Here is a 12,714-nt window from a genome sequence, read left to right on the forward strand (position 1 = left end):
CGGTAAGCGCAGAACGTCTTAAAACATTACATTATTGTAACAGACAATAAATTTCTCATTCGCTTTTGTTGTCGTATGTGAGATGTTGTTAGCTGCCATCATTAAACCATGACCTGGATTAAAGATGATCTTTAAACATCCACCCCACGGGTGTGTTTATTTTCGAAACGATAAATAAATGTTATTCTTTCACACGTTTGCATTAGACACTCTATTATAACAAACATCATTTATCAACTATTTTGCACCTTCTAGGCAAATCGACTGTTTTACTCCAAACTACATTAAATTATTTCTAATAATAACACAATGATGAATTCGGGACTTTTTAAGAGAGTAGTTCAATAACAACAATATCACCCTTAGAAACCGTTTAACAGGACGTTTACAAGCATATAAGCAAAATATAAACCTTCAAATAATATACGATGAGTAATGAATGTTCCATTACAATTTTGCGTCATGACAATCATTTTTAGCTTCGACGCGAGGCTGAGAAGGTATTAATTTTTTCATAATACAGCAATATTTCATTCCCAATTCACTAATCAATGAATAAATATAGAATAACGCCGTAAGAAATATCTTACAAATTAAAACGCATAGAAAATAATTGTTATAATAACAACATTTGGTAGATTAGTGCTGCAATCTATCGTTCTAACAACGAAAAATAACATATTCGTCGTATTTCTTTAAGTTTCACAAGAATTAGCACGTTAAAACTTTTTTCAAAGTAAAATAATTACACTGCTAGTCGATAAAGATATTTAATAAATAAACATTTTGTCGATATTTAACATAAATTTAAATTCATGAAAGTCGTACTAAATTAATATNCATTTGATTTCATGAAAGTCGTATATAAATTAATTATTATACATCCAATTCAACCAAAATAATAGTCAATATTCAATAAGAACAATGCATAATATATTTGCAACATTAGTCGTTATCTATTACACACCATGCAATGGACAAAATGGTATATTACAGAATTTATAGACTAGTTGTATTTCATTTACACTGTAAAGCAGAGGCCTTCGATACGAATGAAAAAAGAAACTATTGTCTCGCATAATGTTTATTAGTAGCCAACAAAGGAAGAACGGTGGGGAAAAAGCCCCCGAACCATTTTAATCATTATAACACAATTGATGATGATGGTAATGATAATAATAAGTGAGGCAGCAGTTAATAACGTGTCTATCTGCGCCGATGTATAATATGTATCAAGTTTTACTACAATAGTGAGGCGAACAAGCATATGTGTCAAACAAAAGGGTGTGATGCGGCGATAATGATGAAAGGATTTTGTCAGACGGGAGCTGCGACCGATAAACACAAGACCGATGGGGGGCAGGCTATGAGAACCCCTGCAGCTACCAGAATTTAAAAACCTTCTTATACATCCTTTTTGTGTTATTATTATTATTTTTACTTATCTTAAACAATAAGATTGTTATTCGATTATAATCAGTATGCGTCAAAAAATTAATAAGTTTTTAAATAGCGTCGACCCCGGCGGCTTGCCGAAACGAATTTTGTGCCTGAAAAATAACGTGAAGAAATCAGTGAATCACACAAACTTCATCTATTAGGTAAACGGTTGCCATAGTAAATTTCAGGAACACTTGGTACATGAGAGGCATCATTAATAATTTCTTATGCGCCTAACACTGAACCAAATAAATTCCATAGAATGTCATGAATTTAGTGACATATATAGAAATAATACATGTGAAAGCATTTGAGCACCTCTCTTAATGTTTCTCATAAAAATCATATATCTTAAAAGTTTAAAATTTAACCTAAAATGTGTTATTCTAAGATTGTTGAGTATTTTTTTTTTTTGTTTTCTATTCTAAGCGTTGATTTAAATTCAACAACTAGACAGCAGTATATTACTAAAAAAAGAAAATAATTAGATACATAAAATATTTATTGATAATTAATGGTACTAAACTTGAAAATTAGCCATGAAATATTACTTTAAAGCTCATTATATTTATCATTAATACTAAATACTTGGGAATTCCCACGACTTTAGTCGAATACGTTAAAAAAAATGGCTTTAAAAATGTTAACCAATCGACCTTGAAAATTGTAAGGCGCACACGTGGTTACATAATTGGGAAATTCAAGGCGCACATCCAATCGGTAATTGGTCCGGGCCAAATAATTGGATATCTTATTGTTGTTTACCCTTCCCCTCGGTTTGTCCAAGCTCGATTTTCCAGCTGAACCGCTCAGACAATAGCAATTGACCTGTAACTAAAACTCTTTTCAAGTACGCATCGCTTCACTATATTGTTGCCCAAACCGTAGAACCAATAACAAAATAAATAACAATTGGATCTCGTATACGCAGCAGCAGCCAACAAGAAAATAGTAGCTATTTATTAATTCTGTTCAAAAATTATTTCATCTCCCATTATAGCCGGAAAATTAAAAATTGTTAACAAAACAACAATGAAAAGTAATATTATTAATAACTATGCGTACCTATATTATGTACTTATTAGATTAAACATGGATAATTCGATAAAAAAAAAAAAAGATAAAAATAGAACTAGTATTATAAACGTTTCATTTTTTAGTGTATAATCAAATTTGCAGAAAATACTACAACTGTACTTAAAGCACTGGAATGCCTAACTGGTAGCTACCCAACCTCTGAAAGCGGAGAAGATTTTTGATAATCTATAGGTAAATTAATAATTATGAGTGATAAAAATATTAATAAAAAATTAATGAAGTTTTAAGAAATATAAAAATATATCAGTTAAAAACAGTGTTCATAATAATATGTTTTTAATAAAGACTATCTATTTTAAATTACTCATTCAACATTAACGGAAATAATAGACATTAGAGTAGAAATTGAGAACGTAAAACTTAATGAAATTAAGTTAAAAACTACAGTTGTTAAAAAAAGAAAAGTGAGTTCACAATAGTAAACCAGGGCTCTAAAGGGTTAAAATGCTTATTATTATTATTTTTTTAAATTATTTATTAAACAAATACAATATTTATTGCATATTGCGTTCATTTTTTGTAAGAGCTCCATTTAATATTTCCCATACCGTAAAAATATATAATTAATGATACATAAGATTTTTCTTATGTTTAGAGACATAAATTTCTTACCTCTTTACATGTAAAGCCAAAGACGATAACGTAGGATAAAAGATTAATAATTAATTTAATGTATAATTAGAAACAAGATAATCTTATGTCTTTGCTAGTGTAACTGGGTTAGCGACAAAAAGGGATAAAGAGATACAAAGCACAATAATAAAAAATTATCTTAGTGGTCGTTTATTTATACATAGAATTTACGGGGCGATTCCTAAACAAAGAAAATATTTTCTTTATTTCAACATAACACTAAATTGTCAGAAAACCAAAATTAGATGTAATTTTTCAGTAAACTGAACACAGTAATAGTGCCGCTATCATTTACACAATGGAAAGTAGATGGTTTTTAGGTAAATCGTCTCATTTTCACACTTTTGCTATCGTCTTTTGTGTTTCAAATCGATTATCTTAACATTTTGAAAACACACACAAAAAAAAACTGTCGGCCATTTAACGACAAACTCTAGTATCATTGAAGTAGTTATATCTACCTTGAGTATCAAAATATTTTTTACAGATTTTAATCTAAGATCCTTCATAAAAATATCCAATAATAAACATGATAATTATGCAAGATGGTTCTATTAACCACTTGATTTCTCTTAAAATAATAATTATGTTAAGAAAATAATTTTTTTAATTTATCACTTATAAGGGTGTCAATTTTATATTTTTAAATGACAACATACATATTTAACTAGCTTATCAAATTATCTAATTAAGAAAATTACTGGCTGATAACAACTTTTAGACCAATATTTTACAAGTCATTAATATTTTTATAATTAGGAGAGAGGAGCGTGATGCCGAGAAATATCTAATAACACAATTATTTTATTCATATACAAGATGGTTTTACAATTTGGTTAATATTATCTTTTATATCGAAATATCAACAAGCATATTTAGAATTAAGAATCTTTCATACCTAAGTGGAAGGAGTACGACCAAGAAATGTCTATTGATAAAAGTCACACCCCTCCACCTTTGGCCATTACTTTAGATAATAAACTTCCGAAATACTAGTCCAAAACCAATAAGATCTACCTATATCGCCCGCAACTAGATTTTTTATTAATACATTAAATATTGATGTACACCCAAAGAAAAACCTCAATCAATTTTGATAGAGAAATTTTATCCAGGGTTTATGATAATGTTTTATTAATACGAACAAAATAATTATTCTTATAAATAATTATTGTTCAACACAAGAAAAAAAATTATCATATTAATAAATATATCATAGATTCAATAGTAATGATATATTTATCAAATTGAACAATGAATTTATTATATAGATCGAGGTTTTTCTCTGGGTGTACTCAGGATAACTAAAATAATATTTATAAATTCATGAAATCTCAAGATCTGCTAATAATTTTTGATCTACTGAATATCATTTGAATGAGCGTCTGTGATTTAAAATACTACTAAATATTATAAAATATTTTTTTACCAAACTTAATTTTATGATCTATTTAAAAAAATGACTATCTTTATTTTTAAATATGATAAAAATTAAAAAAAAAAAAATACGAAAATTATTCAATTGATCAAAAGTTAGTAGATTTACCAAAACATAATGTAAACCACTTTGTATATGTATTTGCGGAACCACTACGGCTAAAAAAAGATAAAAGTTTAAATTTTAAATAAAAATATTATTTCAGTCAATTATTGGAATATTAAAGAATTTTACATTTAATTTTATTTATCTATAGACTTATTTTTGACAGTTTGTTTCTCAAGGTCTGATCACTTATCATTTATCATTTTCCCTTAATATTATTAATTTATACATTGCAAATATTTAAGTAGTTTTATCACCTTGAACATAATGTGACATAACAACAAACGGTAATCTATAATAGATCGTTTTAAGGCCAAAAATAGTTTCACTTAACGTTGCACTAACAATCGTATACTATAGGACCAATTACCCATAAAATAAAATAAGAATCGTTAAAAAAACAACTTTATAGTTCTATTTTAAATAACAATTTTCCACTCCAACAGACCTTATCACTAATAAAATGCCTTTACTAGTTGTAAACAAAAAAAGAACTATTGTGAAAATAAAGTGAAATTGAATAAAAAACCCACTTAATTAAATTAATTTGATGTTAAATAGTATGATAAATTTTTAAGAACAGAAAAATTACAACGTAACACCCTTATAAGGGTGTGTTTTTATATTTATTTAAATTATACACAAGTGTATAGTTAAGTGATACACTTTTTGTGCTAACTTGACGAATCATTTTTTGTCTGTGACAATGTTTTTTGAGAAAGAAATTTTTCTGGTGTATCATAATTACGTGAGAAAATCACAAATATTGTAATTATCTATATATTTTATATACAAAATAAGGAGACAATGACTAATTGAAGCATAAAAATATATTTCTGTTATGAAATATACCATAAATTAATTTTTTATACTCACGCACACATACACTTGTAAGTGTAGTAATTTTAAAGTGGCAAATAACTTAAATAATATTCAGCGCTCACATTAAGTTTAATGGGGTCTAAGACAAACAGCATTGAAAGGTACCTTATGGCGGTTAGAAAATATATAAAATAATTACCACAAAACTTTTCTTTTTAGGGCTGAGATAATACATAAATTGCTTGTATAATATATATTAATATAATATATTTATACAATATCTTGATATTGTATCAAGATACTATGCAACTATAAGAATTTTGATAGGTGTACTTTAATTTTAAAAAAATGTTGTAATAAGGTGATCAATTTAATTTTTTTTTAGATTATTTATCAATTATATTGGAGATTTTATACTGAGTTTAACAGTATCAAAGTTAGTTCAATTATTGGTTAAGTGATAATTTTATTGTGATTTAAGTATGAAAATATTTCTTAACTACTAGATCAAAATACTTTGGTTTTGTTGGCACAAAACATTACTACTTTTGACTTAACCAACTTCTACTTTTAAAAGTTTTTCAAATATACTTAAAAAATCTATTCAAATGTCTGGAGAAGAAAATTTACTAAAAATAATTCAAAAACCTCCTTCTAACTAAAATTTACTTACTTCATTCTTGGATCTTTTTTGGGTTTACCAATTCCTCCAATTATTCTAGGTGCATCACGTATGGCAAAACTTTTAGCATAATGCCCAAGATGACAATCTTTGAAATTAAAAACTTCACGACTGCTTTTTGGGTAACTTGCATATGATCTAACCCAAGATTTGAAAGCTAAAAATTTAAAAAAATAATATTTGTTGTTATTATGTCAGTACCAATATTGATTACCTTTACAGCCCAATTCATGAAGTCTATCTTGTTCAAGTACAGCAGTTTCAAAACGAGACTGCAAAATATTTGCTGCCATTTCAGCTGTTTTTACATATTCCTACAGAATGACATTATATTAATCAAAGTTATGTAATGAAGCAAATAAGCACCTCCACTTTGTGACTACCTAAAAAAGACCCTTATCAGTGCCACCCAGTCATAGAAAAATACAAAAGATGTCTTAATCAATCAGAAGCTGTGAAATGATAAAACAAACAAAATAGCTTCATAGATTAAAGTAGAATCACAAGTTGGTATCTATAAATATATCTATATTCACCCTAACCATAGCAAGATAATTCAACAAACATGGGTAGGGAATATGTAAAACATGTCATGTAAGCGTCCAAGACATATAGGCCAGCTATGTGATCATGAAATATTACAACATATTGTTAAATATGACAACAAAGACATTGATGAATAAGGAAACACAAGAAATAAACAAAAACACTTCAACCATAACAAAAAAATAATAATAACTCCTCCCGAAAATTAACAAACTCTAAACAAATAGAAGAATGAACCGGAGAAATTACTAGTCAATATGACCAATAAAATAACCATTTATTATTTCACTATTTTTTGTCATATTTAATTGTTTATAAATAAATATTGGAAGTTAGATAATCAAATAATCACTAGCAATCAGAAAAAGTAGCAGGATAACAGCCAGTGGTCATCAACAACCAACAAACCTTACGTAAAAGTGCCTAGTATAACATCCAGTGGTCAAGGATTGACAACAACTACAAAAGCATCTAAAAGGACACTTTTAAGGCCAACAATAGCAAACCCCAATTTTAGGTCATAAACCATCCAACCTAGTCAATAAAGTGAAAGTTAATTATTTTAGTAATTATTGTTAGACTAAATCTAAGTGACATAAAACAATAATGCAATATGAAGAGTTTTACAAATCAAAGAGTTCTTTATTTCATCACATATGGATATGAGTACCATTTAGATGGTGCCCATATCAGTTATTAAATGATTATTAAGATTCAGTGGCACCATTATTTTTAATGCCTTTGTGAATATTAGAAAATAGTATCTGACAATCAAAAACTTAAGTAAAATTAATATATAAAATTCTTACTCCTTCGAATTCCATTGATAAAATTGATTGTAGACATTTATCCATTTTCAATTCGGAAATCCTAAAAAAAAAAAAATGTTTTTGAGTTTAGCCACTAAAAAAAAAAAAAAATATAGAATATAGGTTTTTTTTAATTTATAAAGATAACATTTCTATATACTATTTAACTTAAAAAGTAATGAATAATATGATTTTTTTGCTAAAATTTATTGATATTATTAAGTTAAATGAATTAAATATATTCCAATTGTAAAGTTAAATAAACTATATAGTTAGTAAAAATGAAAAGTTTTTAACCTTATAGTATGTATCTATAAGGTAAAACATTATTCATTGATATTTCTTAATAATTCTATTAATTATAGTATAATTATTAATAATAATTAACTATCTATAATTTTTAGTAAATAAAAATACATTTTTTTTTATTGTTTTAATAAAAAAAATTGTAGAAATACATGTGCTTCAGAATACCAACAATTGCATTTAAAAATAAACCAAAACGATCAAGCGTGTGTTAAAATTTACACTAAAAATTAAATTTAAATGCAAAAAGTATTACAATTATAAAAAAAATTATATAAAAGGTTAAAGAGTGTTATTCAAAAGTAAAAAACATAAATATTGTAAGCAAATAAAATTGTATAATAATATTATTTAATAGAAGATTATAATTCTAGGAAACAAGGAGTATAATTTTTCAATGAAATATAACTTTAATAAAAGGTAGAAGATTAATTTTAACAGTTGTAATAATAATAATAAAGTTTTATTACAAATAAAAGAGAAAAAATATATCCACATAGAATATTTTGAGGGAAATTAGAAAAAATTATTTTCTATGTAACTTATTGTTTTAGCCAAATAAACAAAAATAAATACATATTATTTGACAAAAAACGAGAAAGTATAGAAATAAGTAACACTTTTATTTACAAGACATTCTGAAAGAAATTTTGTGTCTATCTAAAATAAATAATGTACACTTTCTTAGTAAATATACATTAACATAAAATTCTGAACCATGAATATAGTTTATAATAATACTTTTTTTGAAAAAGTTTTAGAGATAATTTTTTATGATAAAAATAAATTATTGTTTTTTATACAAGACACATTTAAAGGTTTCAACATTCATAAATTTAAATAAATTTTAGTGTAGAATATTATTTACTTTAAAACCTTACATAATGGAATGATCTTGAAGTTTGGATATAAACATAGCTTCATGAGGAGTCAAAAACAGTGTTGCTTCCCCTTTTTGACCAACTCTAGCAGTTCTGCCAACTCTATGAACATAATCAGTTGGTGTTATAGGTGCATTGTACTGGATTATTCGATCAACTAAAGGCAAATCTAAACCTCTGGATGCTACATCCTAATAAATAATATATATTAATTAGATTCATAAATTAATATTTTTGTTAAATGATCCACGGTTTGAAATTTGAAATAATTTTCATTGTATTAAATTTTGTAACAAAATTACTTGAATACATTTATTTATATAGTAATTTTAAACATTTGGAAAATTTTTTTGTTTTTAAATAATGTTATTGAAACACAACATTTAGAATTATAAAATGTTTTATTATTTAATTAATGAGTTTGTAAGGAATTATCAACTGATTTATTTAAATATTTCTTTAAGATAAATAAATTTGGGAAAGGAAATAACTGCCATTTATAAAAATCAAAATAAAGAAATATTTATTAAATGAAAATACTAACTGTGCAGAATAAAACTCCATGATCGGCTGCTTTGAATGATTTGAACACTTCCATTCGTTCAACTTGAGTCATATTACCATGAAGTTTAAACATAGCCAAACATGTAAGTACTGTAGTTAATAAATCAGTGTAATAATCAACCATATCTTGAGTTGCCATAAAGACTAATGTTTTACTCAATGATTGTCCTTTCTAATTATAATTTAATATTTTCATAATTATTAATGTTTAATATAAAAAAAAATTAATTTCTATATAAAATTGTATTTAATTTGTTCATTAAATAATAAAAAAATACCTGTAGATTTTGTAAAAGTACACCAGATAGAGTCACTAATCTTAATTTTGGAGGTGCNACCTGTAGATTTTGTAAAAGTACACCAGATAGAGTCACTAATCTTAATTTTGGAGGTGCAATAACATAATATTGTAAAAGACTATCAGGAATTGCTAAACATTCAGGATCTGTGTCACCAATTGATGATGCATCTATATATTCTGGGTTTTTCAATGATAATCCTGCAAGTTTTTGTACTCCTTCTGATAGGGTTGCTGAAAGTAAAACTGTTTGTCGAGTAATAGACTCGTCTCGTTGTTCATCAATTACTTGAAGAATACTAAAAAATAAATTACAAACAAAATTTATTTTAAAAATTTATGTTCAAGATAATTAAAAATAAAATCATTTATTAACATTTTTTATTTTATTTTATTTTAAGCACAATATTTAAAAATGTTTATAATTATTTTTAGTATTATAAACTATAATTTTTTAGAACAAATTTTTCTTTAATAGTATTAACTAATATTTATTATTAACCTTGTTATATCTTTCTCATAACCAAGATCAAGCATTCTATCAGCCTCATCAATTATTAACCATTGAAGTTGTTTAAATGATATTGACTTGGTATTCTTAGCATGGTCTAATAATCTTCCTGGGGTGCCAATTAATATAGTAATACCTTTTCTCATTCGTGCTTTTTCTGATTTTCTTTTTTCTCCACCAGTAAACATACCAGGCACTAACCACGTATAAGGCTGAAAATATATAATATCAATTAAGTTATAATTGTAATAAACACAATATAATTTAAGATTTTAATAAAACACATACTTTAAGTAACTTAATAAAATTTTCATAAGTTTGTAATGCTAATTCTCTTGTTGGTAAAATAATTAAAGCTCTAAGACCATCCATTCTACTGAGTTTTGGCCGAATTTTATGTAATGATTCTATTAATGGAACTGCATAAGCAAATGTCTTTCCACTTCCAGTTTCAGATTGAACCATAGCATCTTTACCATCTAATAAAACTGGAATAGACAAATTTTGAACAGTTGTCAACTTAGTTACTCCTAATGTCTGCTCTAAATTTGCTACCTGAAAATAATTTTCATTACTATTTTATATTTTTTTTAGAAAAAATTCAATCACATTAGACAGAAAAATTATTTATAAAGATCAGAAGATTTTTTTTAATATTTTCATTCGGTTAATATTTAAAAAAATTTGACACTGATAGAGAAAAATGCTCAAGCATGCCGCTGGTTTTTATTCATTTAAGATTTAAAACTTTTACCAGATTGCCTAAACATCCATACACATTTTTTTTATTTGATTATTTTATTATGTCTGCACATTTGCAATTTATTTTCAGTTATTAGAGATACTCATGCAAGTGTTCAAAATAATTATTTTTACTTTATTTGTTGCCTTTGAACACATACTATACTTGGGGTAGCAGAATTCTCCACTCGGAATCACTATGCTACTGTAAAGATGAAACATAAATCTATAGGTCTCCCTCGTCTAGAGTCAAGCCATAGCTAAGTAAAGTCTTGTTATAACATAATGTAATACATTTCACTATGAATATAATATGATGGTTTAGCACTCAATGTTTTTTATACATTGGGAAAATATAATTAAATTAAATAATTCTTTGATAAATTTTAATTTTAATTTATTACTAAAATATACATAGTTTAGTATTTTTACTCACCATATGTGGATGCAAATCAACTAAGTCTTTATATGTTGTGCTAGAAAATAGTGAGCTTTTATTTTTATTGATTGTTGTTTTTTGAACTATTGATATAGAAATTTCTGGATTGTTTCTAAACATAGGTGTAACATAGCCCTTTTTTTTATCAGCTGGTATTTTCTTTTGAAATCCATTATTATATTTACCATTAATATTAACTCTAGCATCACTCTTCTCCTAAAAAATTTTATTTTTTTTTAGAAATACGTTTTACATAATTATTCATAACAAAAAGTATACTTTTCTTGAAAATTGATTTCTTCTGTTCACTCCAAATATTTTTGAATTAACTGGATCTTTGACAGGATTTACAACATAATTATTGTCTAAACCGTCACCAAACTCGTCACAATACATTTTATAATCGTTGTATATGTTAATAGATAGTTAACTTTAAAGTGATACTTCATCAGTCAACTAAAAAATATGTTAAACAAAAAAAATCAACAAATTCTCATTTTAGTAAATGTTTAATTTGAAATCCCCAAAACAATTTTTGTGACAGATCTGTTAATTCTAAAACCACGTGATTTGATAATAATATTTGATAATAAAAGCCATTATCATGCCAAGTATAATGAGTACTCTACTCTTCTAAGCTCCTACTAAATTTACATTGTATTGCGCTCAGTTCATAAATTTATCACAAGATCGCAGGCTTTACTTAAATATTCAACATATCTTTATTTATAATAAAGATCAAACATTTTACAATAGAAAAATTTAAATCAAGTTTTAAAATTTAATTATAACTATATTTCTAAAAATTATTATCCCTCGTAAAGAGTTTGGTTATGATTTGGAGCGATTAGGAAAAATTCGGAGAATAGTGCATACTTAAGAAAAACTAGTACTGAAGCTAAAATTCATTCGTTGTAATCAAGCCTAAATTTATTCTTACAGAGTAATGAGTAGAGTCAAAATTTATATGCATTTATAAATTTTGCTATTTTGGAGATCCAGAGTTTGTGAAACTCTGTTATAGTGTTATAGAGAAACGTAAAAATTTTAATCGTTTTAGGTGGGAAAAAACCTCTAATTACCTCCAAACTTTATACTGGATAATTATAATTACAATTACACATTATTAAGTCCTAAATCCATTAATATATAATAAGTACTGACTATAAATTTAAAAAAATATATATTTTTCTAAAATAATGGCTTTTGAGTTTAATATTTTTAATATTTTTTAGTTTTTTTAAATTAATAATATTTTTAATATAGTTTTGATTTTACTTAATTGGCTGGCCACAAGTGATCAATTTTTATTATATTTATTTAATTTAATAGTAAATGGCATTTGAATTTCTAATATAACTTTATTAGTTTATTAGATATAAACATTTAAAGTTTTAAAAT

General features: G+C 25.7%; 1 protein-coding gene across 1 annotated transcript; it reads right to left on the reverse strand.

Annotated features, from left to right (window-relative positions):
- Positions 1-6,187: 6,187 nt before the first annotated feature.
- On the reverse strand, positions 6,188-11,880 carry LOC126903865 (probable ATP-dependent RNA helicase DDX31). The gene is made up of 10 exons (XM_050682399.1): positions 11,593-11,880; positions 11,311-11,529; positions 10,422-10,688; positions 10,125-10,345; positions 9,663-9,921; positions 9,305-9,496; positions 8,761-8,951; positions 7,574-7,634; positions 6,433-6,532; positions 6,188-6,375 (listed from the first exon to the last, which is right to left on the reverse strand). Exons 1-10 carry the CDS (start codon positions 11,707-11,709, stop codon positions 6,206-6,208), a joined length of 1,797 nt encoding a protein of 598 aa, XP_050538356.1. The 5' UTR covers positions 11,710-11,880; the 3' UTR covers positions 6,188-6,205.
- Between the last annotated feature and the right edge of the window lie 834 nt (positions 11,881-12,714).

The sequence above is a fragment of the Daktulosphaira vitifoliae genome, unplaced genomic scaffold, assembly GCF_025091365.1.
Source record: "Daktulosphaira vitifoliae isolate Bord-2020 unplaced genomic scaffold, ASM2509136v1 Scaffold_4, whole genome shotgun sequence".
NCBI classification, from domain to species: Eukaryota; Metazoa; Arthropoda; class Insecta; order Hemiptera; family Phylloxeridae; genus Daktulosphaira; species Daktulosphaira vitifoliae.